Source organism: Zalophus californianus, chromosome 14, assembly GCF_009762305.2.
Source record: "Zalophus californianus isolate mZalCal1 chromosome 14, mZalCal1.pri.v2, whole genome shotgun sequence".
In the NCBI taxonomy this organism is placed as follows: domain Eukaryota; kingdom Metazoa; phylum Chordata; class Mammalia; order Carnivora; family Otariidae; genus Zalophus; species Zalophus californianus.
In genome coordinates this window covers 67,212,717-67,240,564 of record NC_045608.1, presented here as the reverse complement: position 1 = coordinate 67,240,564, position 27,848 = coordinate 67,212,717, and the positions used below count along the sequence as shown (strand labels likewise).

General features: G+C 40.2%; 1 protein-coding gene across 1 annotated transcript in view; it reads left to right on the top strand.

Annotated features, from left to right (window-relative positions):
- Positions 1 to 27,382, top strand: part of SKOR2 (SKI family transcriptional corepressor 2) — a 42,563-nt gene extending 15,181 nt beyond the window's left edge. The window contains exons 5-9 of the mRNA XM_027576768.2: positions 3,376 to 3,441; positions 3,822 to 3,920; positions 13,689 to 13,756; positions 22,048 to 22,113; positions 27,204 to 27,382. Of these exons, the coding sequence (XP_027432569.1) occupies positions 3,376 to 3,441; positions 3,822 to 3,920; positions 13,689 to 13,756; positions 22,048 to 22,110 (296 nt within the window). The 3' untranslated portion in view covers positions 22,111 to 22,113; positions 27,204 to 27,382. The remainder of the gene's footprint in view (positions 1 to 3,375; positions 3,442 to 3,821; positions 3,921 to 13,688; positions 13,757 to 22,047; positions 22,114 to 27,203) is intronic.
- Positions 27,383 to 27,848: the final 466 nt, after the last annotated feature.

Genomic DNA, 27,848 nt, shown 5'->3' with positions numbered 1-27,848 from the left:
ATGTCTCCAAATCCATTCATTAATTTTGGAAAAGTAAAATGCATTTAACCTAATGGAATATTTATAAAAATTGGAAGCTCATTGTCAAGTAAATCTCATTTATTTAATCTAGTATTAGACTGCCTTTTTTTTTTTTTAACCAGATGGAAAATATTAGCAGTAATAGTGAACAAACATATCCAGGCTCCCAGAGGTCATTTTTAACCACCATTAACAATCTGGTTTCACAGATTAGTAATATACAGAAGGCAACGGTCCAGTAAAAGATACACAGAAAGGCAGCTGAAGGGGCCCCTGGGTGGCTCAGTTGGTTGAGTGACTGCCTTTGGCTCAGGTCATGATCTTGGAGTCCCGGGATTGAGTCCCGCATGGGGCTCCCAGCTCGGCGGGGAGTCTGCTTCTCCCTCTGACCCTCTTCCCTCTCATTCTTTCTATCTCTCTTTCTCTCTCAAATACAGAAATAAAATCTTTAAAAAAAAAAAAAAGGGCAGCTGAAGCGTCTGTGCTCCTTATTTACCTAACATTTAACCATTTTAAAAAACCCTTCATAAGTGAAACATTTGAATCTTCTAAGCTCCAAATTGGCAGGTTTTACCGAGAAGTTGCTGCAAATTATCTATTTGAGATAAGACACTGATGTAAAAGATTAATAAAAGCTCCACAAAGCTGGTGAAGAGAAAAACTTAATATTATCAGTAGATTTGCTTGTGGTTAAAGTAGTTTCCAAGCAACCAGCCATTTGTTTAATGGTTTCACACCTATGTCAACCTCCTAACTGTGAAGTAGAAAAGAAATGTATGTTTACATATCATAGTTCCATTTTTAAATTTAATTATCCAACTGAAGTATAATGTAAGATAAACAGTCCACAAAATACCCTAATGAATCAAAAAGGTCTATAATGTGATCAGAACACAGCTTCTAGAGCTGCCTATTCAGAAATGGATGGTCTCGTTTAAATCATGTTTCCAGTGCTTGGGACAGTGAAGGATGGTAAACCCTCCCTCTGCCCTGCAGATGGTTGCAGATGTACACGCATGCTTGTTTCTTCTCTTGTTCGGACTCAACATTGTATGTGACTATGAAACAGCTATGCATTTAACTGATTGACTGAGACTGGAGTAAACAGGTAAAACTGCACATAATAGACACATAATAGGCATTTATTTTCACTTCAAAATGCCATTATTCTTGGTTTATATATTTATGATTTATTATCAACCTTCATGTGATTCTTCTTTCAGAGAGTAGTATTTTCTAGGAATCAGAGTGAAGTGTATATTTAAAATGCTTCACAGATATTTTCATGATTCTATATAAAGAAGAAAGCCAGGTTTGAATGAGCCAAGCCTAGAGAGGAGGTCATGTCCAAAACGAAAAGTGAGACTGAGGTTGTACAGATATGATCTAGATGGTAGAGAAAATGCCTGTCATTAAGGAACTCAGAGATGCCTAAGATATCATTGTCCTAATGACGGGGAGCCAGGGGAAGTACCTTTTCATCGCTATGCACATGTGCAGGAATATTTGCATATATGTATATTCACATGTATATATATATATATATACATACACACACATATACGCAATCCACTCATTCCTGCAAATACGTACTCCCCACGGTCATTGGGTAGAATGCAGAATCAACATTTATAATATCACATTAAAAATTTTCCTGTCCATCCTTGATTCTGTAGGCTACTGCTTTGTGGAGAAATTGTTTCCCTCTTTGCAGGAACTTTTACCTTGACAGTGAAATCTCCCAGTATTCCTACCAGGGCCTAGGGCCATTATATTCTATTTCTTGCTGAGGAAGGGAAATGAATGAATGGTGAGGAGAGAATTGAAATGATGCATTCTGGCCTGTACTGTCATTTAGAATGTTTGACCTCCTGGGGTTCCTTTCAGTGACAACTGAAATACTTTATTGAATACCTATTATGTGTCCAGCATTCCACTAGGCACTGGCCGTACAGGAAACACAGAGCCCCTACCCTCAAGTAGTACACAGCCTGGTGGGTGTGGAAAGTGAGTAAGCAGACAGCACCATGGATGCAGAAGCAGGAGCTAACCCAGGGGTTCAAGGAAGGGGGAATCCATGAAACCTGAGAGCACCTTTGTCTGTCCTCTTGTACATGAAAATGGCCAGCTTAATTATACTATGTGGATATTTGCAGATAGCAGGTTGAAATTGGAAAAACAAATTCTGGTTAGCTAAATGATTGGATTCCTTTGGTTTATTTATGTCTTGTAGGTTATGCAGACTCAATGTATGACTGTACATAAATCCATTTTCTTGGCTTGCCATCATTCTAGTTAGCACATAAACACAATAGGTAAGAACAGCACCTAACTTTTATCCACAATCTAGTTTTTATTGCTTGAAGACCAAGTCGTTCTGAAACTATCAGCATGTAAATATTACAAAGTAACATAACTTATTTCACACCTCTGTTTTAGGTTGATTAAAAAAAAAAATTGGGGCGCCTGGGTGGCTCAGTCGTTAAGCGTCTGCCTTCGGCTCAGGTCATGATCCCAGGGTCCTGGGATCGAGCCCCGCATCGGGCTCCCCGCTCAGCGGGAAGCCTGCTTCTCCCTCTCCCACTCCCCCTGCTTGTGTTCCCTCTCTCGTTCTGTCTCTCTCTGTCAAATAAATAAAATCTTTAAAAAAAAACAACTTATCAGTTTTGAGGAAAACTCCAGGCTTATACATTCTCTCCCAAGGAGAACAAAAGCCACCTCCTGTTTCTTTCCAACTGCCCCCAAATTGTGGCGATCCAAGAAGGGAAGAGGTTTCTGCTTCCACGGCCTTGAGGGTCTCCAGTTGCCACGAGGCTCCCTCACAGTCTGGAAGGAGAGGAACTCTGATCCGAATTCTTCGGGATATGTTAACAACCTCCTCTTCTGCCCCTGGAACAAGGACCTGCCTTGTAGCGAGGGGAGAGCGGTGCGGGGAGGGGCTGCCCCTTCAGGCCAGGTAGACCACCTCCTCTTTTCCTGCCGCTCTTGCCATGCTTCAGGGGAATTGTACACGAGTAAATGAGGACAGCGTTTGGTTCTGAGAACTGCCACTTTCAAGTCATCTTCACCAAGCTCCTTCGTAGATATTAAAAGAAAATGAAAAGAGGGGCACCCGTGTAGCTCATTCAGTTGAGTGTCCGACTCCTGGTTTCGGCTCAGGTCATGATCTCAGGGTTGTAAGATCGAGCCCTGTGTGGGGCTTGGTGCTCAGTGAGGAGCCTGCTTGGGTTTCTCCCCCTCTCCCTCTCCCTCGTGCTCTCTCTCAAATAAATATTTTTTAAAACAGAAAATGAAAAGAAAAACTTTCAGAAAATAGACTACACAAAACCAATATTTTTTCTCCTTTTTTTAAAGGTGAACACACACAAGAGACAAATTCACCTCATTCACTCAAAAAGGATGTTGAAAATATGGGGAAAGGTAAAGAAAAGTTTCAATTCTGTAGAACTTCTCTTAGCTTCAAAAGACCATGGAGATAATAGGAGGATATTTTTGTTCTACACCATATTTTAAGCTTGACAAGCAACATATGAATAATATATGGACCATTGGGTGGATATAATTGAGATTAATGCATACATATCAATCAATACATGACACTGTAATATAATACTTTAAAATAATATATTACATTGATTTATATTCATGGATTTCTGCACAAAATCTATCCTATGTCTGTGTAACACTTTTTAAACTGGTAAAATATTTTGTCTTATAATAATAAATTGCCATATATAACAGTTCTCTGGAGAGTTATTTGTAAAGATTAGTAAAATGACTCTTCTGTTTTTCTTTATTAGAAGAACTTCAGAAGGTTTTATTTGAACAAATAGATTTACGGAGACGGCTAGAACAAGAATTCCAAGTGTTAAAAGGAAATACGTCTTTCCCAGTATTCAGTAAGGAATCATTTTTATCTTATTGCATTATGATATGTAATGACGTTTCTATTATTAGGCTTAAAAGTGGGCTTCTGAGTATGAAGTGCTTGTGTCAAGTGCCACGGGTCTTCCCGTGGCCTCTGTCTAAATGTTTGGAAATTTTAGTCTGTTATTTATGCTTTGAATCAGCTCACAGATAAAATTTCTTACGAGAACCTTTTGGGATTTATTGTATTGATATTTGTGTATCTGTGTGTATGTATTATGTGTATTTAAAATATGTAGGCATAGCTAAATACTCTGATATTTTTAGGTTATATATTTCAAAACAAAAGAATTACTCAGGTATTTTTATTCTCCAGGGTAGGAAAAACAAAAGAACAATTAATTTTTATTCTTGGATAGAGCTGGAGAGCTTCCTGGTGCTTGAAATGTGTATAAATATGAAGATTTACAATTTAACAGTTCGGTGTACATATCTCTATTTGATTGACTGAGATTAGTATAACTTAGCAGTTCTGAATTCTGCACTCATATTCAATGTTAAAATTCCATTCCCAATTTGGTGGCGGATTCGGTAGCGTAAAAACTGTCGGTTCTGTTCCCAGAGTCCTAGAATTTAATGCTAGGTGTCCACATTTCTAAAATTCACCAGCCTTGGGCTGGGTCACATTTGGACAAATATGTCACAGTGGGGTTTTTTCAAGCTTTTTGGAGTTTCCTTTAGTCGTATTCCTCGCTCCAGAGAAAGGAAAGTGGGAAAGAAATTGGTATGTAAACTTATGTTTTGAATTCTGTAAATTTAATATTAGTTTTTTCTGGGACCCTTTTTTAAAATGTCAGCATGCCCCTTGTTATGAATCCGGGAACCACAAAACTCACATTGGCCATTCCTGTGCTAGGGCCATGGACCAGCATCTGGGAGATTTTTTAGTACTTGTGACAATTTTAATAACATGAGCATGAAGGTCTGTATTCACCAGGGCTTCTCACATGTGATCGTCAGCACAACTAAAAGACGTGCCTTCTCGGGCAGCAGCTTTGAAGAGGACTAGGTTCCTGGCACATCTCAAACTGAGTTCCACTGAGCACTTAGCAGGGATTAAAAAAAGGAGGATGCATGACGGAGGAGAGCTCTGACCACAAGGAGCAGTAGGGTCTGCCAAGTTTGTGATCTCTCAGTACCCACAGGGGAGGCTCGGAGTTCACAGTGTTTCAGTGTTTTGAATTTTGACACTGCCTGCTGAGGGCTCGGAGTAAGATGGAAGGGTGGAGCCTGGCCTGTAGCTTTGAATAGTGTGTTAGGATCGTCATGACATTGTGGCTTCAAGAAAAAGAGAAAGAAACATTTAAAAAGTATCTCTGAGATCATAAAAACCAAGTGCTTCCAAAGGATCCACGGTTCTCTCATTTCTAAGACAGTATTTTAATACCCAGCTCCTTACGGCAATGAGCAGACCTTGAATTGTTTGCTTCCCCTATGAGCTGATGTTTATCTCATTGTTGAGTTTGCAAATCCTTGCTTTTAGATCCAGCAGAGGTGGGTCAAAGTTCCATTGAACTGCTAAAGTACCCAGCTAACTCCCCATAAAGGCAGTGTATCTGTAATTTATCCCCTTGATCAAAGCTAATTAATCATTTTAAGGAATTAAGTAATTTATGGTAATTGGTACATTTTCCTTCTTAATTGCCCTGCCATAGAGTATGTACCTGTTTCTGTTGCAAAGAAGTTAGAATGTTACAGTACAACTGGCCCCATTTTGATTCAGACGTATCATTCATCCTTTTGAATTAAAGCTAATCCTCTGTGATTGCCACATACGTGAAACACTTCAATTAAAGAACAACAAAATTTGTTTTCTATCTGCAGCATACTCCACTGACCAAGGAAGTGGCATGTGTGTGCCCAAGTTTGGTTTAGACAGTACCACAAAGAGGCAGTTAATTTCACACCAATGAAAACAGCAAATGTGCATTACGTGCTTGTTTCCTAAATGTGAGAGGCCCTGAGGCTTGCAGACAGATTTAGATTCGCTCAGAGGGGGGAAAACGGAACTTTGTGAAGCCGCATCAGAAGGAAGGAAGCGTAGAGGAATCCCGGCCAGAGTTTTGCAAAGCCTTTTACTAGGAAGGGGACTCAGTCATGACATTTAAAAGCGTGGTTTACTTAGAACACTGTGGACCTCGGGTAAACTATCACGTGTGGTGAGGATTAGGAACCCAGACCTGAGTTCGCTCTGGGGCTCTGCCTCTTCCTGGTTGTGGGACCTTGGAAATGGTCAAATGCGTCAGATACTTCCTGTCTTGTGGGAGGACCCAAGGAGTAAAAGAGAGGAACCACGTGAGGTGCTGTGCATAGCGCAGCCGGAGAGATGTGCTCGGTACCGTCAGCTGTGAGGATGGTGGTGGTGAGGGTGGAGGAGGAGGTGATGAGCACTGCGCTCTAGAAAAGCCTTTCTAAAATAGGTTCAAATTTCTGAGTTTCTCCTAGCCTTCTTGTTGTGGTTCTGAGGGCTAATTAGGACCACAGGAATGAATCCTGGGCATGGAGGCGGTAAATGGAAAGATCAGAAGGATGGAGGAGGGGGACAAGGGGCGGGAGGGGGGAGGGGAAGGGGGAGGAGGAGGAGAAAGCAGGTCTCCATACTTGGGGGCAGAAGTTTGGAGGAAGAAGAATAAGCAGGTGTCTCTACTTGCTGTAAATCTGGAAGTCATGGTTGCCACCAAAGTCACTGCTTGCCCTTCCCTAACAGCTATGTCTCCTCTTCCTCCCTTCTCTTCTGGAGCCCTAGGCCTTCCTTTATTATGGCATCCATCCCTTGACTGTAGTTTTCATTCATTTCACTCTCTAGCCACAGGTACCAGCTCCGCTCTGAGCTGGGGACCTGCCAGAGAGTCGCTGGATGAGGCAACCAGTGGAGAAGGCCCTCTTCACTGCAACGGGGTGCCCTGGGCCCTCTCTTATCTTCCCTACCCCAGCCCTTTCTGCCCACTGCCATTAGCCCAGTCTTGCCAGAGCTCTACCTCTGGCTCCAAATCTTCTACCCAAGAAGCCATATTTTCCCCTACTGTTGATCATGTTGTATCTAATTTAACTCCTGACTAACTCTCAAAACTTTCCATAATTGGCCCACCATGCCTCTCCGGTCTTACCTCCACTCCCCTCCTTGCTGAGCTCCGGTTACCCTACAGATCACTCTCTCCCCTTGCTTTCCACCTCTGCAGACTATGTTTCTCTAGTCTGGAATGCCTCCCCTCATCTAAGCATTCCTAACCATTTGGGACATAGTTCAAGCTACCACCTCCAGGAAGCCTTCCTACTCTCACAGTAGGCACTCTTTGCTGACGTCCTACTGTGTTAATTTCTAGCTCCACAGGTGTTTGTGTTGCTTCCTCTCAGATTGTTTTACACCTGCTACTCTCCTCTACCCCACGGCATTGTTCACAGGTTCAGGAAAGGGTGTTCTGTTGCTGCCTGCGTGGCACCTGCTATATTGGGGGCACAGGACATGCTCTCAGTACATGACTGATATACATTCTGGTGTTCTATTCAAAGAGATTAAAACCGACAATGAAGAATGAGATTGGGAAGCTGAAAACTGTTGTATAAAGGAGATTAGTGAGGGCTCATAAGTTGAGTCCTTGGATTTGCATGTGACAAATTCATGGCACTTGAGAGAACTGATGGAAAGGCCAGTCAGTGAGGACAAGGAAGGCCCAGTGACTGGGGCTCCGTGAAATATTTCAGTAGTAGATTTTGACCATATGTCATCATTTTAGATTCTTCTAAAGAGCTACTCTTCCATGTTACTGTTAAGGTTACTTTTATTAAAAACAAGCTATATTTCATCTACTTGAATATGATTATCCCATCTTTCACCTCTGGCTCTTACCACCATCATTCTATGTTGAGTGGTTTCCTCTCTCTTTTTGTATCATCCTCCAGAGACGGAGCGATGGAGATAATCTAAAACACGGACACGGATGGTATGGACGAAAAGGTCCAACAGTTGTTAAAAGTAGTGATAACAAGGGCGCCTGAGTGGCTCAGATGGTTAAGCGTCTGCCTTCGGCTCAGGTCATGATCCCAGGGTCCTGGGATCGAGTCCCGCATCGGGCTCCCTGCTCCATGGGAGCCTGCTTCTCCCTCTGCTTCTCTCTCTCTCTCTCTCTGTCTCTCATGAATAAATAAATAAAATCTTTAAAAAATAAATAAATAAAAAAAAATAAAAGTAGTGATAACAAAATGAATACAATGTAAGCAAAGTAAGCCCCAAAGCCTATTGCTTGATGAGTAGGATGGACCACATGGACCAGATGTACCATATGGGTTTTCTTTTTTCTGGTCCTGGGAATGTAGGTTGCATACTTTTTATTGCTGTTTGTAAAACCCTGGGCTTTCAAACTGTCCATGTTTGCAGAGCACAGCCCTTGCCACTGTGTTGGGTGGCACACTGCACATTGGTGCTTTCCTCTGCTACCTCCTTTTATACTTTCATTTTCTAGAAATAGCTGGGTTTTAAGTAAGTCCCATTAGAGAAATTGGCTTAATGATTTTTTTTAATCTCCACTTAACTTGTGCCTTCATCAACCCTTAGAGCATAGCAGAAATTTTAGGGTTTTTTTTTTCCATTTGCCAATTAACAATTTTTATATCTCAAAAGTTTTACACATGCCTGTTGTAGGAAACCGTAAAGATACAGAAATACAAAGAAAAGGAAAGAAAAGTCACCCATAACCTTGTCACCTGGAGATAACCAAAGTTAATATTTTGGAGTTTCAGCTTTTTAAACACATGTTGAATCTTTTTTTTCTTTTTAACAAAATGAAATATTAGACACCCCATTTTTTACTCTCCTGTTTTTCACTTAACATGAGCTTCTTTCCACTACTACAGGGAGTCATAAATGTACTTTCTTTTTAAAATTCTTTATTTGAGTATAGTTGACACATAATGTTACATTAGTTTCAGGCATACAGCGTAGTCATTCGGCATGTCTCTAGGTTATGCTGTGCCCACCACAAGAGTCGCTACCATGGATCACCATACAACCCTTGGACCATACCACTGACTATATGCTCTATGCTGTGATTTTATTCCCAGGACTTCCTCTTTCCATAACTGGGAGCCTGTATCTCCCACTCCCCTTCAAGCATTTGGCGCATCCCCTCACCCCCTTTTCCTCTGGCAACTCTTAGTTCATTCTCTGTATTTATAGGTCTAATTCTTCTTTTTGTTTTATTCATTTGTTTTGTTTTTTAGATTCCACATATGAGTGAAATCATATGGTATTTGTCTTTCTCAGTCTGACTTATTTCACTTAACATGATGGACCTCTAGGTCCATCCATGTTGTCCCAAATGGAAAAAAAAAAAAAAAAAAAGAAAGAAAAATTCAAAAACACAAAAACACAAACCCATCCTTTTTTATGGCTGTATAACATTCCATGTGTGTATATATACCATATCTTCTTTATCTGTTCATCTATTAATGGACACTTAGGTTGCTTTCATATATTGGCTATTGTAAATAATGCCTCAGTAAACATAGAGGTATGTATATCTTTTCAAATTAGTGTTTTTGTTTTCTTTGGGTAAATACCCAGTAGCAGAATTATTGGTATTTCTATTTCTATTTTTAATTTTTTGAGGAACCTCCATACTGTTTTCCACAGTGACTGCACAAGTTTGCACTTCCATGAACAATAATGCACAAGGGTTCTTTTTTCTCTACATCCTCACCAACACTGGTTGTTTCTTGTGTTTTTTATTTTACCCATTCTGACAGGGGCAAGGTGTAATCACATCTCATGGTAGTTTTGATTTGTATTTCCCTGCTGATGAGTGATACTTAGCATTTTTTCATTTGTCTGTTGTCCATGTGGATATCTTTTTTGGGAAAATGTCTATTTAGGTTCTCTGTCCTTTTATTTTTTATCAGATCAGTCTTTTTGGTATTGAGTTGTAAAACTTCCTTACATATTTTGGATACTAACCCCTCATCGGGATATATCATTTGCAAATATTTTCTCTCATTCAGTATGTTGGCTTTTTGTTTTGTGGATGGTTTCCTTCACTGTGCAAAAGCTTTTATTTTGATGTAGTTCCAATAGTTTGTTTTTGCTTTGGTTTCCCTTGCCTGAGGAGACATATATAGAAAAATGTTGCTATGACTGATGTCAGAGAAATTACTGCCTGTGCTCTCTTTTAAGATTCTTTATGGTTTCAGGTCTCATATTTAGGTCTTTAATCTATTTTGAGTTTATAATGTATTCTTAGGTTAGACATTAAAGTTATCAAAGTTTTAGATGACGGACATCACGGAACTAAATCCTTGCACATGTCTATAATGATTCCCCTACGATAAACTCCTGAAAGGATTGCTGTGTTAAAGAGTAGGAACTTCTAGGAGGGTGGGTGGATGGGTTAGCCTGGTGATGGCAATTAAGGAGGGCACGTACTGCATGGAGCACTGGGTATTATATGAAAACAGTGAATCGTGGATCACTACATCAGAAACTAATGATGTATTGTATGGTGACTAACATAACATAATAAAATTAAATTAAATTAAAAATAAATAAATAAGATAAGAGGCGCCTGGGTGGCTCAGTCGTTAAGCATCTGCCTTCGGCTCAGGTCATGGTCCCAGGGTCCTGGGATCCAGCCCCGCGTCGGGCTCCCTGCTCAGCGGGAAGCCTGCTTCTCCCTCTCCCTCTGCTGCTCCCCCTGCTTGTGTTCCCACTCTCTCTGTCTCTCTCTCTGTCAAATAAATAAATAAAATCTTTAAATAAATAAATAAAGAGTAGGAACTTCTTATAGCTCTTGATATGTAATTTCTAGTTACTTTCCAGAAAGATTTTACTAATTTATACTCCCATTCTTGGAACACCACATCGCACTTTTTCTTTTAGTCTCTTCTAACTGAAGGAAAAATGGTAGCTCATATCGTTTCCTTTCAGTGCTAGGGACGTTGAGCACTTTCCATGTCTACTTTCCAGCTGTAGCTTCTGTAAATGCCCATTATATTCTCTTCTCATATTTCTTTTAATGTGTTCTTATTAATTTCTATAAACTTTTTACATACTAGTGTATTAAGTCTTTGTCACATCACAAATATTCTTTTGTTTGTATCAATTACCTTTAGATGTTGACCATGATCTTTTGTGTGTTGAGGGTTCAATTTATTTGTGATTTATTGTCATACCAAATTTTTAAATTTTTGTCTAATCAAATCTATCAATCCTTTTGGTTTTTCTATCTTTGATACCCTTCCCCACCCAAATTTTATAAAAATATTCACCATTTTTTCTAACATTTTATTTTATTTTATTTTAAGATTTTATCCATTCATTTGAGAGTGAGAGATCACAAGCAGGGGGAGCAGCAGAGGCAGAGGGAGAAGCAGACTCCTCACTGAGCTGGGAGCCCGATGCGGGGCTCAGTCCCAGGATCCTGGAATCATGACCTGAGCTGAAGGCAGACGCTTAACCGACTGAGCCACCCAGGCGCCCCTTTTTCTAACATTTTAATGGCTTTATTTTTTTTTCACTTTTTCTTAAAGAACAGTATTAAATGTACCATCATAGACCAGTGAGCATGAATTAAGTGAGGACTAAGCATCACCATTCCACTCTGAATTGTCCTTAACATCTTCTAGGATCCCAGGGAGGTACCATAGTCAGGTTTGGTGGGTGATGGGATGCAGGGGTTTCCTCTGCCCTCTTTGCTGCAACCAACTGAGTCACTTGCTCTTCCCTATGCCTCTTCCCATGTCTTTGTATAAAATATTGTTTTCTACATCTCTGCTCAAGCATTTCTTGCCCCGTAACCCCCCCTTGACTCTTGCATTGTGTCATGTACCCTCCCCTATTACAATACCTTTCATGTGAAATTCAGAGGTGAGACTAGGGAATGGATCTTTTTAAAAAATATAAAAGGCAGAACTATGGAGACAATAAATGATCAATGGTTGCCAGGGGTGAATGGAGGAGAGGGGTGAATAGGCAAAGCACAGAGGATTTTAGGGCAGGGAAAATACTCTGTATTTTCTCTGATATTATACTGGTGGATATTCTGATATTATAATGGTGAATATATGTCATTGTATATTTGTCCAAATCCATAGAATGTACAATACCAAGAATGAACCGTAAGGTAAACTAGGGACTTTGGATGATCATGTGTCACTGTAGGTTCATCCATTGTAACAAATGTCCTACTCTGGTGGGGGTTGTTGATAATGAGGGAGGATATGCAGGTGTGAGGGCAGGGGGTATATGGGGAAATCTCTGTACCTTCCCCTTAATTTTGTTGTGAACCTAAAACTGCTCTTTAAAAAAGTGTAAATTAATTAATTAACTAATTTAAAAAACGTGCTTGAGGTTGGGGAAGGAACTCAAATAGTATAGAAAGGTAGAAGTCAAAAAAATAAAAAGGATATGTTTTTAATTTCCAAGTACCCAGCATCTCACGAGTAGGAAAGGATTTATTATCTTGAAAGCAATGGGAAGCCATCACAGATTTTTCAGCAGGAGAAGGAAAGGGATTTACAGAGGGAGGGCCCAGAGGCCAGGTGGTCAGTTGGGAAGCTATGCAGGGAAGGAGGTGTCCATGTTGGGGAGGTGACAATGGCAAACTGGGAAGGATTCACACACCAGTGGCTGTGGAGGTGAAAGGAAGAGCTGAGGAAAAGATGTGACAAAGTTTCTGGTTTTTCCAAACTGCTGCCCTAACTACCCACCACAGAGTCCATAGGAGATCATGTGAGGTTCTCATACAAGGCAGAAAATGCCAAAGTTAGCCAGGTCCCCTCCCCCTTTTCTTTTAGTGGGTCCACACTTTTAAAAAATCACCTGGAGAGGTTGTAATGACACGATACACGTTGGAAAGTCATTTCCCAATAAAAATGATCACTATGTAGGACGGCAAAGATAGTTTGCATAACAATGTCTCTTAAAGCCCTCCCCCCCCCACCCCAGTTCTCAGATAGAGGCAAGGTCTGTAGAACCTCTCCTGGCCCACAAAGGACCACAAAATAAGGCTGATGCAGAGGGAGCGAGTTCACAGGTTAGGAGAATCAGAGTATGTTTATCAGTCTCTAGGGAGTGCAGAGAGGCAGACATGGCTAACAGACCTGATAACCCAGGAGGCATGACATGCATGCACAAGGGTCCACATTTGCTAAGACAGTGGAAGCTCTATACCTGTGACCTGCTCAAACAGGCAAAGGTAGAGAACATGACTGCACCAGACATTCCTATTTTTAAAAAAAAAAATATTTATTTATTTAACAGAGAGAGAAAGAGAGAGAGAGGGAGAGGGAGAGAGAGCACACATGCACGTGCGTGTGTGCGTACAAGCAAGGGGAGGGGCAGAAGGAGAGGGGGAAGCAGGCTCCTCACTGAGCAGAGAGCCTGACATGGGGCTCCATCCCAGGACCCTGGGATTATGACCTGAGCCAAAGGCAGACCCTTAACCGACTGAGCCACCCAGGTGCTCTGACTAGTTATTATATGTGAGGGATCATCTATCTAGATGGGCTATGGGATGCTGTGAACTATGGGATATAGACCTTACTCTCTCAACATTTGCTGTCTGTTCTGATTATGGAGCCTTGAAAACATCCCTTCCAACAGCTACATTATTTACTTAAAAAATACCACAATCCTTTTTAAAAAGGGGAATGGGCTTCTCTGGGACCGTGAGTAATATTTTTACTAAAAATGCTAAAAGAAGATTTTGTGACTCTAATTAATGTCTTTCTCTATTTGTCTCTCCTACCAGATAATTTTCAAGATCAGATGAAAAGGGAACTAGCCTACCGAGAAGAAATGGTGCAACAGTTACAAATTGTAAGATGATTTCTACTTAAAAATCTATGCCACTTGATGGGTTTGTTTTCAAACCACCCAGTGTCTGAGACTGTTCACGTTTTTGCCGTGAAACCCTTTGGTCCACCTACCACTTACCTCTCAGCTGGTTTAGATACTAATTACCGAAAGATTTACTTAGACACAGGATAAACAGATGTGTCAGTACGTTTCCTCGAAATGTAACTACCTACCATGTGTTAATAGACAGATGTGTAAACTGTCTCTGTGGGTGAACCAGAGGTACCTGCATTGTCTCCCACTGTGCAAACATGTGAACACGGCGCTGGGCTGCACTAGAAGCTCAGTGAGGGGCAATTGTCTTCTCTCTTTCTCTCCTTTTGTTACCCTGAGCCAGGCCCTCCGCTGCCAATAAACTTAGTATAAATACACTTAATCAATTAAATTCACTTGAAGGGTGATAAAAAGAAATGATTCTTTCCAAATGAAGTGTGTTATTCACCCTCTCCTAATCATATTGAAAAGTGGACGCTAAGATGTATTTATGTGGAACCAGGGAAGCAGGAAGGTGCCTGGTAAATATACGTCGTGGGGGTTTTTGTTGCGTTTTTGGTTTTTTCATTCTGAATTCACTGCCCTTCATCTCCATGCAGATACATCTGGTATTAATCATTAGTCCTTTTATTTTTTTTAAAGATTTTTATTTTTATTTATTTGAGAGAGAGAGAATGAGAGATAGAGAGCACGAGAGGGAAGAGGGTCGGAGGGAGAAGCAGACTCCCCGCCGAGCAGGGAGCCCGATGTGGGACTCGATCCCGATGTGGGACTCGATCCCGGGACTCCAGGATCATGACCTGAGGCGAAGGCAGTCGCTTAACCAACTGAGCCACCCAGGCGCCCAATCATTAGTCCTTTTAAAAACAGTCTCCCATACTCTGATTTACATGAGTACGATGGGGAAAATAATTTCTCTTCCATGTTTGTAAGATATTTTTAATCACCTGGATAAAGACATACACTGATCCTTAGTGGTATTCTCAGCATGATTATTATAATTTGGATTGCTTGACATTTCTGAGCTGGTCCATGTTACTCTTATCTTACTAAGCATGTATCTACACATACCTGCCTGTCTTGTCTAGAGAGCCAGATAGCTAGCTCTCTATCGGGATAACTCAAGGAAGACAGGTATTAATGTTTTCTTTCTGCATCAGAGAAATCATACTTGTGTTAATGGAGATTGCTGGGGGTCATTTTTAAAACAACCTTGTAGCTCATGAGGTTTTTTCCCCATTCTGGGAGCTGCGTTAAAAGTGCTACTTATGGGGACGCGTCTGCTTTCGGCTCAGGTCATGATCCCAGAGTCCCCGGGATCAAGTCCCACATCGGGCTCCTTGCTCAGCAAAGAACCTGCTTCTCCCTCTGCCTGCCTCTGTCTCTCTCTCTGATAAATAAATAAAATCTTAAAAACAATATTTATTTTTAAAAAAGTGCTACTTATGCTCATAACATGTCCGCTGGTTTTCATTGGCCTCAAGTACTGGTTAACATTCTCTTTTCTGAAAGCCACCTCAGCATAAGATGCCTCTTAAACAGGACCTTTCTTCTTGTTTCAGTTTTGTTTGTGTTAGTTTTGTTTGTACCTAAAGTCATAGGAGGGGGTGGGGTGTAGAAGGATTTTTCTTAATTGATTGATAACTAAGCCCCCAAAGAGGTTAGAGAAAAATGTATCTACATTCTCAGCTTTTGATTAATAAGAGCTATTAATTACTTGCTGTGAATATGCTTATTGTTTTCTTTGTCCAAAGGACAAATTTATTTTTCTTTTTTAAGATTTTATTTTTAAGTTATCTCTACACCCAATGTGAGGCTTGAACTCACCACCGTGAGATCAAGAATCACATGCTGGTCCAGGCTGTCCTGCCAGGCACCCCGATCCAAAGGAAGAATTTAAGTTTAGATTTGGAGATAGGGGGATGTAAAATTTTAAGACCTTACTGATTTTACACATCACTTTTAGACTCTTAAAACAAAAATTGCGACCGAAATTTGTAATTTCGTGGGGGGGGGGTGTCGGATATAGCAACATGGGCTTTAGGAAAGGGGACTAAGTATTTATTTCAGTGCCCCTGTTTAAGGTCAGTTATGTAACTTTAATGTCTTAATTCTCTTTGACATTCAGTTGCTTTAGTGAACGAGGACATGATACTGCATCCATGTAATAAGCGGGCAGTATTAATAGAAGAAAAAATGGCTTTTGAGATATTCGGTACCTGGAAGATATAAACTGGTATTACTAAACATTTTTATTACATTGTATCACAAAATATTTTATCATCATATATTCATTTATCTAGACAAGTGTTATTAATTCAGATTTCTCTAGATAGTAAATGGTTCCTGGTCACAAATTAAATTCTTTGGGAGAAGCTAGAAATAGTTCCCCCAGTCCTGTAGTTACCATATAATTTCTGAAATCCACAAAAGCACATCCAGGATGACAACATGAAAACAAGTGTAATAGACATGATTTGTCCCTGCTTCTTCTCTTGTGTTTCCTGCCGTAAGACCGGAAGGGTCTTCACAGTGCCTCCAATACCTAGCATTGGTGTTTAGCATCAAATGGCTATCAATAAACATTTGCTGAATGAATCACCATCCAGGGATGACCTCTGACTCAACTCTGATACTCTCATAGAGTGGTCCTCTTAATTCTTTTCCAAATTTCCCTGGCTTGTCCCTGATTTCCTCAAATTTTCTTTTGTGCTAAGAAACTACTACTAAAATGACTAAAGAAAGCCATACTGGTGAATTATGGGAAGCACTGTCCTTGGGACCCCCAGACATAAGCTGGAAGGTCTGCAAACTTTAGTTCAAGACTACTCCCGGGCACCTGGGTGGCTCAGTTGTTTAGCGTCTGACTTCAGCTCAGGTCATGATCCCAGGATCCTGGGATCGAGTCCCACATCGGGCTCCTTGCTCGGCGGGAAGACTGCCTCTCCCTCTCCCACTCTCCCTGCTTGTGTTCCCTCTCTCGCTGTCTCTCTCTCTCTGTCAAATAACTAAATAAAATCTTAAAAAAAAAAAAAAGAAAGACTACTCCCATATAGTCCATTAAGTGTCAGTTCCTCAGCCAAAGGAACTCGTAAGGTCTAATCTAGTGCCCTGATAGGGATATAGTAAGGCACAAGTGCGTAATCAACATGAAATGGTCGTGCTTGTCATCGAAAGCTATCCAGTACGAGTAATCAATTTCATGGCACACCCCTTCCCAAAGCAGTACCTCTAATAGTAGGATTTTCAAGTCCTGGTGGCTAGATAGATTTTTGTGCAAGAAGGACCTGTGTTCACATTATACCATCTGCTTTGGAATTGAGGCAGCAAACTCAAGGTTACCTGAACAGAAATTTATCTAATCTTTTATTCAGCTTGTTTTATTTACTAAAGTACTGGGGGGGTAATATCTTTAGAAAATTCTACCTAAAAATTTTCAAGATGTTGCTAGGTATCACAATTATTCACTTTCTCAATATTTTTAGTTGAATGATCTAATTCATCAGTAAATATGGTTACATGCTTTGCTTCCTAGGAATAGGGCAATTCACTCAGAATTATCTGATTGTATTATATTTAAATTATTTTATATTTAAGGTTTACAGAGCATATGTTACAGAAGAGTCATTTGCCTACAGAATAGGCATTTTTTTTCCTTTAGATGAAATAAAAACCCATCCCATCCTGCAGAAATGGAGAATTCAAATATATTAAAGCCATCATATTTTATAACAATTCCCATAGATCCAAAATGCATTTATCCTATGCTGTTACACAGTGTTCTTATTCAAAAGATTATATCAAAAGCATCTCGGGTATCATTGCTATAGAAAGAAAACTTATGAATTTCTTTGGCTTCTGCATTTTTAGATTCTCCACTGACTATAATTTCTGCACCACCGCTTCCTTTTTCAGTTTGTTAAATGCGAAGTGGTGATGACTATACAGTCAAATAATTGACTCTCTTTGTACATTTATAAATGAATGTGCGTTTCTCTCAATGTGAGATTTAAAGCATATGCAGCTTATTTAACATTTATACATGGGCAACAAGATAACTTTTTTTTAATAGTTTAAAATTAGAATTTATAGTACTTCATACAGTTTGTGTTAAAGTCCTCAACCCCTGCCCTGGGTTTTCAAACCCTTACAATGTTTTCTTTACTAAGCTAGAGTTATTTATACAAACAAAGAAATATATTCTTCTCACTATGAACCAAATGCAAAAGTTTTAAAATTTAACAAGTTCATGAAAATGTTAGTGTATAGTATAGTACAGAGCAAAAAATTTTCTCATTCACAAGGGGATTGTGATTCTAGGCAAACTTTGTTCAATTTTGAAAACAAAACCTATCACCCTGTACAATTAAGAAGAAGGTGAAGAAGCTAAATGCAATGTTACATATCAATGACATCTAAATTTTTAAAAATTAAAAAAAGAAGCTGAAGATATTTTACTCAGTGTATAACCTCTTGATTAAGGTTTTTTCAAGGACTGAAATATAATTTACACATTATGATGCCTTGATAACTTTTTTTCAGTGATAATTTGGCAACAGTGTTTTTCAATCAAGTCCATCTGTGTAGCAGCTGCTGCTGTAGGTTTGTCGAAGACATACTCTTCTTTAGTCATAATTCTTGCAGGACCTTGTGAAGCTGCAAAAAAGAGCTTGTGATGAATGGCTCAACCCAGATCGACATCCTTCAAACTTGCTGGATTGCTAGGAAGAGGCCCGTCAATGGAGAAAATGTGCTAGTCTCAAAGTGCCCTCTGCTGTTTCTCCAGAACACTGCCGTCCCACGCAGCCCCCGGAAGCTGGTCTCAAAAGTTCTTCATTAAAAGCCTCAATTAAAATAACGCTCAATCAATAGATTTAGTACTAATGTTTCGTTCACTGTGGACTTGTAAAAAAGCAATTTCCAACTTCCCGATGGTGGGAGCACAGTGCTTCCTCGAAGAGAAAAGAGTGAGGTCTTTATTGTTGCTGGAGGGGCCCTCCCTCTTTGGCAAGGGCACAGATCTTCAGCGATAGGGTCTTTCCTTGGAGATTCTCCAGGATTCATTAGGATGGGAATTTGCTCAGACTTCTAACGTTCTCCACCCAGAGAGTTTTTAAAATATGGTCTACATGCTCTTTAAAAGGTAGATAGAACGATTACTGTTTGGCACTATGTTTTTAGGATAAGATCCCTAGGCCACTAGAGGATTTTGCTTTTGTGGCTAAATATGCAAGAAAAGAAGGTCCCTACAAGTCAGACGAATTGATGCTGCCTTAACATTCTCCAGCAGCAGACAGACTTTGACTACAGTGGGTCCTTTTCCCATTACTGATCGATTGCCATGCATCTTGACAAGGCAATCACAGTTCCCTAGTTATGTGGCCTGCTCTTCCTTCTCTTTTTGACATGCTAACCCACCTGAATGTCTGAGGTCAGGCTAATTCTTTCTTGGCACAAACTAGGAAGTTATCCTTTTATACTTTTGATAGACTAACACCAACTAGGTAATTAATTTAGAATTTATATAACTGAGGGATTTTTTTTTCTTTGTCCATGCCAATCTTGGTGATTTCTAAGCTGGTCAAAATGAAAGGAAAAAAAAAAGGTTTTATAAGTTCTAGTACAGGAAATTTACATGGAATAATTAGCTCAAATGGAGCTTCTAGGAGCCTGAGCTCCCAAGTTGGGGAGTGCGTGCCGAGATCTCTGTGAATCCACTATTGCATTTCATGGAACACAACTGTCGATTATAAGAGGCGCCATTACTTGATGTATCACAAGAAAAGAAATTTCCAGCTATAATTCTAAGCTATCATCAACTATAAGACATCTAATCTCAGAGATGTTAAAATGGGAGGGGAAAAAATGCATTTTAGAATCAAGGAGATAGGGTAATTTCCATGAACAGTTGAGCCATGTGCTAGTATATTCTTTATCATTCATGATTTAGGACTTAGCATTGATGAAGAAACATGATTTTCAGCTCACAACCTTATGCTTTTTGGTCTTTGTTTTTGTTTGGCTTTTATTTCATTTTGTTTGAATGAAATGAATGCAACAGTGTTTGAGTGAGGGTGATTCTTCAAACAGATTTAAATTCCCATCTGGAGATTTGGGACTCAAATGCGGAAATATCCCTTTTCCCCCACCGAGTCCTTTTTCTCTTTTTCTTCTCAGTTTCCCACCTTAATAAAATGCTACATTGTTATTTCTGGCAGGAAAAGAAAAGAGAAAAGGGAGAGAGGGAGGGAGGGAGGAAGGAAGAGTGGGAGGAAGGAAGGAAAGAAAAAGGCATTCTGACATAGATCTGAAAGCAGTGCCCTTCAGGCCCTTATCTTTGGGTTAGAATGAGTAGTTTATTGGCTTTGATGAGACAGCCCAAGGTGATGTCAACTTGTGTAGTGTCTGGGATGGAACAGATGCTTTCTAAATCGTTGTGGCATCGAATCTTGGTGTCGAGGACTTTCTCTAAATGTGAGTGTGGTGCAAACACATTGTATTCGGTAAGTCCTCATACCCAGAGGTTTACATCATTTCTACTTCTTCTCCTAAATAATAGAATTCCATTCGAGGCTCTGTTGGATCATGCCTCTGAAGAGAGAGGTGATGCACGTGTTTTGGCATATCACAACACGCACCGTGATGGCAAATGCGTGTCTCTGTTAATAGCAGGTATAGCATGAGCTAGAGTGAGAAGAACAGGTAACTAGAGTAGGTGCCTATGTCACTGTTCTTGTCATAGTTGTCCAGCTCAGCTCAGCTCACGTCCTAAAATGTGAGATTGGGACTCCGAACTTTTTATGGCACTAACTGAATGAATCATTAATTTATTGCTGTTGTCTGTGGCCTTTAGCAGATATGTGCCTGTTAGATGCATCCATGTTGTGTTTGTGTATCAAAATAGTGAGATGATTATGTTAGCTTCTCTCTCTCTCTCTCTTTTTTTTTCTGCCATTAAAAACCCTGATTCAACTGGCCAGTTATCATGGCAAAATGGTCCAGCTAATCTTAGGCACTCACATCATTGTAGATTCATGGTTCCTTCCCAGTAGAAAAGGCTCATATTTATGGATGGTGGATCAGGAGGACAAAGCACAAATATGCTGGAAACGTGGAGAACGTGTATGTATCAGTATTCAAAAACATTGCCTAATCAGACGAAAATAATTGCATTTCCCTTGCGGCTTTTACGTAATAGCCGTATTTCACGTTACATTCTAGAAGGCTGGATATTCATTTCTTTAAATATAAAATAGGTTCAAATCTTTAGAGTCCTGAGTTTAGCCTTATCATGCTGAAGGTAAGTAACATAATGATAGAATACCTTAACTGGGGTTAATGAAGAGGAAAATGTAAATAAAACATGTAATGCAATTTCAGCCATTTGAATCTTCTAATGAAAAGTAACATATCAAATGGGATAGGCTTTCGTTCAAAGTCTTAGCACTGAAAAGTACTTTCCAAGTTTATCCAGGTAGCATCCTCAGGGGTCATATTTTCCCCTCAGTGCAATTATTTCTGATGCTTCTTAGTAGTTATTGGGAAATTACCCAGAGTAATAATTCATGTTCAGTTCATCTTATTTGTGATTTATAATGACAGCATATTTTGTCACTGTAATTAAATGAAAGCTAGCATTGAACTAGTTCTTAATCACATCCTTGTCTCTTTATTTTGGACGTATATTATAACATCGTAAGTTTCATTTTCATACCTAAATAAAAAATAATAATACCATATTATTAAATGCAAATTTTAAAAAATTCTGAAAGTGAAATGTCATATACTGACCTCAGAGACTAGCTCTAGCAAGAGTCCGGTGTGATCACCAGTTCTGTCCTTGATACCATTTTTAACAGGCCTTAGGAGTTTCTATAACCTGGAAGCTACATACTGTTTTGTTTTGTTTTTTTTAAAGATTTTATTTATTCATTTGAGAGAGAGAGAATGAGAGATAGAGAGCACGAGAGGGAAGAGGGTCAGAGGGAGGAGCAGACTCCCTGCTGAGCAGGGAGCCTGATGTGAGACTCGATCCCAGGACTCCGGGATCATGACCTGAGCCGAAGGCAGTCGCTTAACCAACTGAGCCACCCAGGCGCCCTGGAAGCTACATACTGTTGATGATCAGATGGAGACCTTTTCTCCTTAAGAGGGGGATTCACTGGCATTCAAATTTTTAGGCATGATGAAGGGTCTCTATATGCATCTGTCTTTAAATTTAGCTTATCTGGATAGTTTTGCTTATTTTTATCTTACAGATCCCCTATGCAGCAAGCTTGATCAGGAAAGAAAAGCTTGGTGCCCATCTCAGCAAAAGCTAAAAGGTAAGCTTACCAGACGAAAGAGATTTTCCCGAATTCGGAATTCTTATTGCTCAGCCATGTTCTTTATTTGGTATATTCAAAATAGCCCAGGGGATTAGTAAAGTTGCATCCCGTGTTTCAGCCAATATACGGATGAACTTTGTTATGCACAGGCATGGGACTTCCTAAGTGAGTGGCCATGGACATTTTAGGGATTCCTTGGAAAATTCCTAAAACTAGGGAAATTCTCTACTCCTCTGCAGAAGCAATCTTCATTCTGTTTTGAGGTTTTCTGTTCTCTATGGTTCTCCTTGACACCCCGACTACTGCCCCTCCACACGAAAGTGGCGTGTCAGCAATCACAGTTACTGTGCCTCATCTTCTCTGCCTCTCCTTTGCTCCCAAAAGTCTTCCCGAAATCTGGCTTCCAGGGAGCTTCTGACAGACGGTGATGTGAACAATTGCAGGCAATGTGGACCTTTGAGAACATCGCTGTAGGAAGAGTCATTCATTCTTTCCCTAAACCAATCATTGTCTCTCTAGAGCTGAAGCCAGGTTCAAGCCCACATCCCTGGCAATGATTTAAAAGACAAATACTCTGGGCTCCTAAGGCAAGGAAGACAGTAAAAATTCAATAACTGTAGTCAGAACAGACCTAAACATTTCAAAAGCAACTTTTTGATTACGTAGAAGACATATATAATTTTTAGAATAGAAGGGATATAAAAACTATGGCTTGTTGGTTCTGTAACGATACATTAGGATGACCTAACAACTGGAATTGCTAAATCAGGAAAAAACTCAGATGTCAGAGGGAGCATTTGTAAGTGCTCATGGCCAACTAGGATTGCGGTCATTTATCAGTTTGACCTGTTCCCATCAGAATCATTCTTCCCAGGCCTTCCCTCTGGAACATGTTTTCAACTTAATAGAATTTATTGGCAAAAAGAATTCTGTAAAATGGCGGCTCGTGGCTCCCTTTCTTTCTTTCACGTCTCTCTCTCTGCATATCACAACCCTCCTCCATCTTTGTACAAATGACATCCCACTTCTTGTCATCATCTTCATTAGTGATAATCTTCAGCATTTTTCTTAAATAATGATAATTATGTCACACATATTGCATCAGGAGCTCAAAAATCTCTCCAAGATGGTCTCTCATTCATATGCTTTCCCTTAATTTTACACACAAGGAACTGAGGTATGGAGAAGAGAGATGTGATGTTTTAGGTCCATGTTGCAAAGCTAGGAAGAGATCCCAGGGCTCCTGACTTTAGATTCAGTGCCATCTTGCTCCTAATGCATGTACTTCCTGTCCTCTGTGAGTAGATGTTTCCGCAAGAGAGACAATCAAATAATAAGTCATTGTGTTTCCATCTCCATGAAGTCATACACAAGTGGGCCTGTGAGTTGGCTCTGTTCTATATATGCAGGTATTCTTCTTAAGCCTGAAGTTGATGTTGGGCATTTCTTTTTCATTAGAGTAGACAGGTTTGTACCAGTTGTGTGAAATGAATAATTTTAGAACAGATTTCACTAAATCTTAACTCCGACTATGGAAGGTAATCAAGGCAAGAATCACTCAAATAATCTCATAGGTATAATTTGAAAATATCAAAGTAATTTTCTTTCAAGTTAAAGAGAATATATTAGGATGTGTTCTTTTTAAATAACATTTTTATGAGAGTATAACACACATTCATCAAAGTCCAGAAATCATCAAGTCATACAAGTCATGAAGTCGACAAATCAAAATTCGGTAGATTTTCACAAGAAGAACTCACTTAGGTTTCCAGCACCCAGACAGCCTCTCTGTACCCCTACCCAAATATTCCCCCACCCAACAAAGATCAGCTTCACCTGATTTTGAGCTTCAGTAAAAGACCTTGTACAGAATGCTCTCTTTGGTATCTGGCTTCTTTTACTCCACGTTTATGAGATTTATCCATTAGAATGTAGTCTGATTTTCCACTCAGGAACTTCAGTAAACTCTCTTTTTACTCCTTCTGATTCCCCAACTCCTCTGCTTACAATGAACTGCTCTCGCACCTACAAAATGAAGACTCACTGCCCAGAAACCATGCCTCTGATGATGACATCGACTACAGCTAGGTGGAAAAAAAAGAAAGAAAGAAAGATTGATTTGTGTTTAGTAACTAATGCTTCCTTCATGCTGATTTTGTTTCCATCCTTGCAGACAACAGGGATTTCTCTAAGTAGACCCTGGTGCTTTCAGAAGATTAGTGGTTACTTAAATGCTGAGCTAAATCAGCCAAGCAGAGAATCACGACCATATTGTTAGAGGCGGTATTTGATTCTCAACATGCCAACCCTGCAAGGAATTACCCCAAGAGAGATTACAAAATAAAAATCATTACACCAAGGGAGAGAGACAAATTCTGCCTTGCTGAGTGACCACAGGTTTCCAAATTAGGGACTGATGCATTAATGTCTTATGCAAGAGTGACCCTTAAGGTAGTGTGCTGTGTTCTTGCCACCCAGTGGATTCCAATATGACTATTAAGAGGAGGAAGCTTTTCAAAACCACAGGCAATCCACTTAATAAGCCGAGCAAGTATTGCCACATATCACTGCTCTACAAATCTTTTTTGCCCTACGTTAGGACAGAAGAAATTCCATGTTGAGTCGAATAAAGGTCCACCCAGACCAGGATACTAACTGCGTAATTCCATTAGAAGAGCCAAATTGTTGTTCTTAACAATACCAAACTTGAAATTTAGGCACGTGCACTGAATGCTCCTAGCTTTTCCTTGATAACTCCTTAAAGACCCATTACCCATGGATTTATCTAAACCTTTCTTCAACCTAGGCATAGTCCCCTTTGGGGCAATGAATTCTATTTGTTTAGCTACCAGCTGTGTTAAGTGTAGTTTGCTTTCTTTATTTTCAAACTACCTCCTAAAACAAGCCCTAGTCGATTAGCCATTGGACTACTTTGTGTATTTGTTTCATTGTAAGCTCACAAGTACAATGGAAATGATTTGAAAAAAATATTTCAAAATGTTGTGTGTATTATCCTTGCATCTAGGACTGTTTTTAACCCCAGAATTACTCCTGACAGTCTCTCTGTTTCTATGACCCATGTCTTGCTCGGATACCCAATGTAATCTTTGTGAAATCTATACTCCCAAAGTGCCATGATGTCAACACTAATTTAACTATCACTTTGCGTTCTTTTTCTTCCAAGCCCCTTTTAAGATTTTATTTATTTATTTTAGAGAGAATGAGAGAGAGAGAGCCCAAATGGGGTGAGGGGCAGAGGGAGAAGCAGACTCCCTGCTGAGCAGGGAGCCTGATGTGGGGCTGGAACCCAGGACTCTGAAGTCATGACCTAAGCCAAGGCAGACGCTTAACTGACTGAGCCACCCAGGCGCCCCCAAGCACCTTTTGACATTATACAAATGTCCTCCATGTAGCTCGTTGAAGCACCCAGGTCTTTCAGTCATTTTATACAAGTGGAAAGTGGATCGTGGGAAATGACTTGTTCATAGTCATACAGAAACTCGTGACCAAGCCGGAAATAATAATAACTATCATTTCTTGAGCACTAATTATGCCAGATACTAGGCTAAATTCTTTGCCACATTATCTATCTCTTTTGACCCTTACAACTCTATAAGGTAGATAGAACATTGAGGTTCAGTGAGGTCACTTAGCTAACAAGTGACAGAGCCAGGATTCAATCCAGGTCTATTTGACTCTATTACACTGTGTTAAGTGTAGTTTGAAAGAGGATCGCTCTCCCAAGGATCGCTGAGCCAGTTTGGAAGGAGTCTGCCTTCTAAATCTGACACTACCTCCCTATGTTATCTTGAGTAGAATATCATGTAATCTCTTTGAGGCTCAGTCTCATCTATAAAATGTGGGTGGCCAAGCCTGATAAAAGTTTCTGCCAGGTCTAAAATGTTGACTATAATTCTTGCGTACCAGACTTCTGCCATACTCTCCTTCCTTTCCCATAAAGGGGCTGCTTTTATTAAAATATGCTCGAGACCATATATAACACCTTAGGGCACGATCAACCTACTTTTACCTATGTTTGCATTTTCTTCATCACAAATGGCTACTTTGCATACTTCTGGAGAGGTTGAGAATTTTTCTTCCTGTACGAAGAGTATCTACCTCTTTGGTAAACTCCTCTTACTTTTATTTCAGTTCTGGAATAATTGCTACAAAAATAATTACAAGAAAAAGTTCTTAAAAGGATATAGAGGGATTGTAAGAGAACACTCTGTGTCTTCCTTTTGTATAGCTCAAAGACAAAGGGAAGGAATAGCATATGCATTTCTTTCATCTGTAGTCATAGAAGACTAGGTTCTTTCAAAAGTCTCCATTGAAAACGACAACGTGCTCCTAATCTGCTCAATGCTTTGAGTCAATTATCTTATTTAATCTCCAAAACAACCCATTGAGAGAAGGACTTCTATTTTCACTGTATTCTACAGCTGTGAGAAAACTGACAGGCAGAGAGCTGAGTACGTGGTCTGTGGTCTCACTGGGAGCACGCAGGAGGATTTGAGCCCAGCTGCCTGGCTCTGCCTCCTGCACTTCATCTGCTCTCCTCTGATTTATACCTGGAGATCGGGGCCTAATTCACATCCTCTAGTATCCGTTATAAATATGCAGTTAATAGCCAATCCAATAGTTTTGTTGATGTTGAATCACAAAACTCCAGTCATGCTTCTGCTGTTGCCCTAACACCTCAGGACAAGAAAAATAGATGTAACGGGCTGTCCAGCCAAAGCCAGCAGGGCACTGGCGCATGAAATTCTGTCTGCCCCTTTCACCGCAGGCTGTCTTAAGCAAACCGGAGCTTCTAGAACCCTGCAAACATGGCATTACTGTAAAGAAGGCATAGCAAACCAGCACACTCTGATGTAATCGTTCTAGCTTGGCTCAATGTCCGCGGAGATGTATAAACGAAGATGGCAGGCAAATAGATGTAAAAAAGAAGATGCTTTCATAGTCACTGTTGAAACATCTTATCCACACGGTACTAAAAACGTCTTCTCTCAGGATGTACTAAATGCTACTTGATGTGTTTTGTATGGTGCTGAAGTCCTCATTCTGTGCTTTTTGTCTTCTCCTAGGTGCACAGAACCACTTACTCTTGTTCTCTTGTAAGATACACCCTGCCACTGAGCACTTCTGACCCACATAAAGACTGCGAATTGAAAGGGCTTGGGAATCCAATACAAAATCAGGTTCGGGAGAACCCAAGGACAAGTGACCTCAAAGCAGCATGGACAACCATGGAAAATAGACTGTAGCGGCCATTCATTAGTGGGGGGAGGGGGGGCGCCAACCAGAGCAGCCAATGCTTGTCGCATCTTTTGGTGGAACCAAAGTTTGAGTCTTTGTGTTTTTCGAGGCCAACTGAACCCAGAGCGTGGGAGTGCTGTTAAGCCAACCGGAATGGGAAATCCGTGGACGGTCCCAAGTGATCTCAGTGCTGCCCACGTGGAGAGAGCGGCTTTGCAAGACTGTCTGTTGTGTTTGAAGCAGTGATTCTTGGTGGAAACACAAGACCTGTCCTAGGAGTGGGGATCACGTTTCGACAGCTGGGACGGTGTCAGCCATACAAACCCGCTTTTCACAGCAAACTGGACAGACTTACATGTGGCCCCTTCCTCTCTGGTATTTTGCCTGCTGTATGAATGAAGATTGTATTCCTCTGGAAATATTTTACAGTTTAATATTGAGTGTAATTAAGAATATAATCATGTTATCAAAAA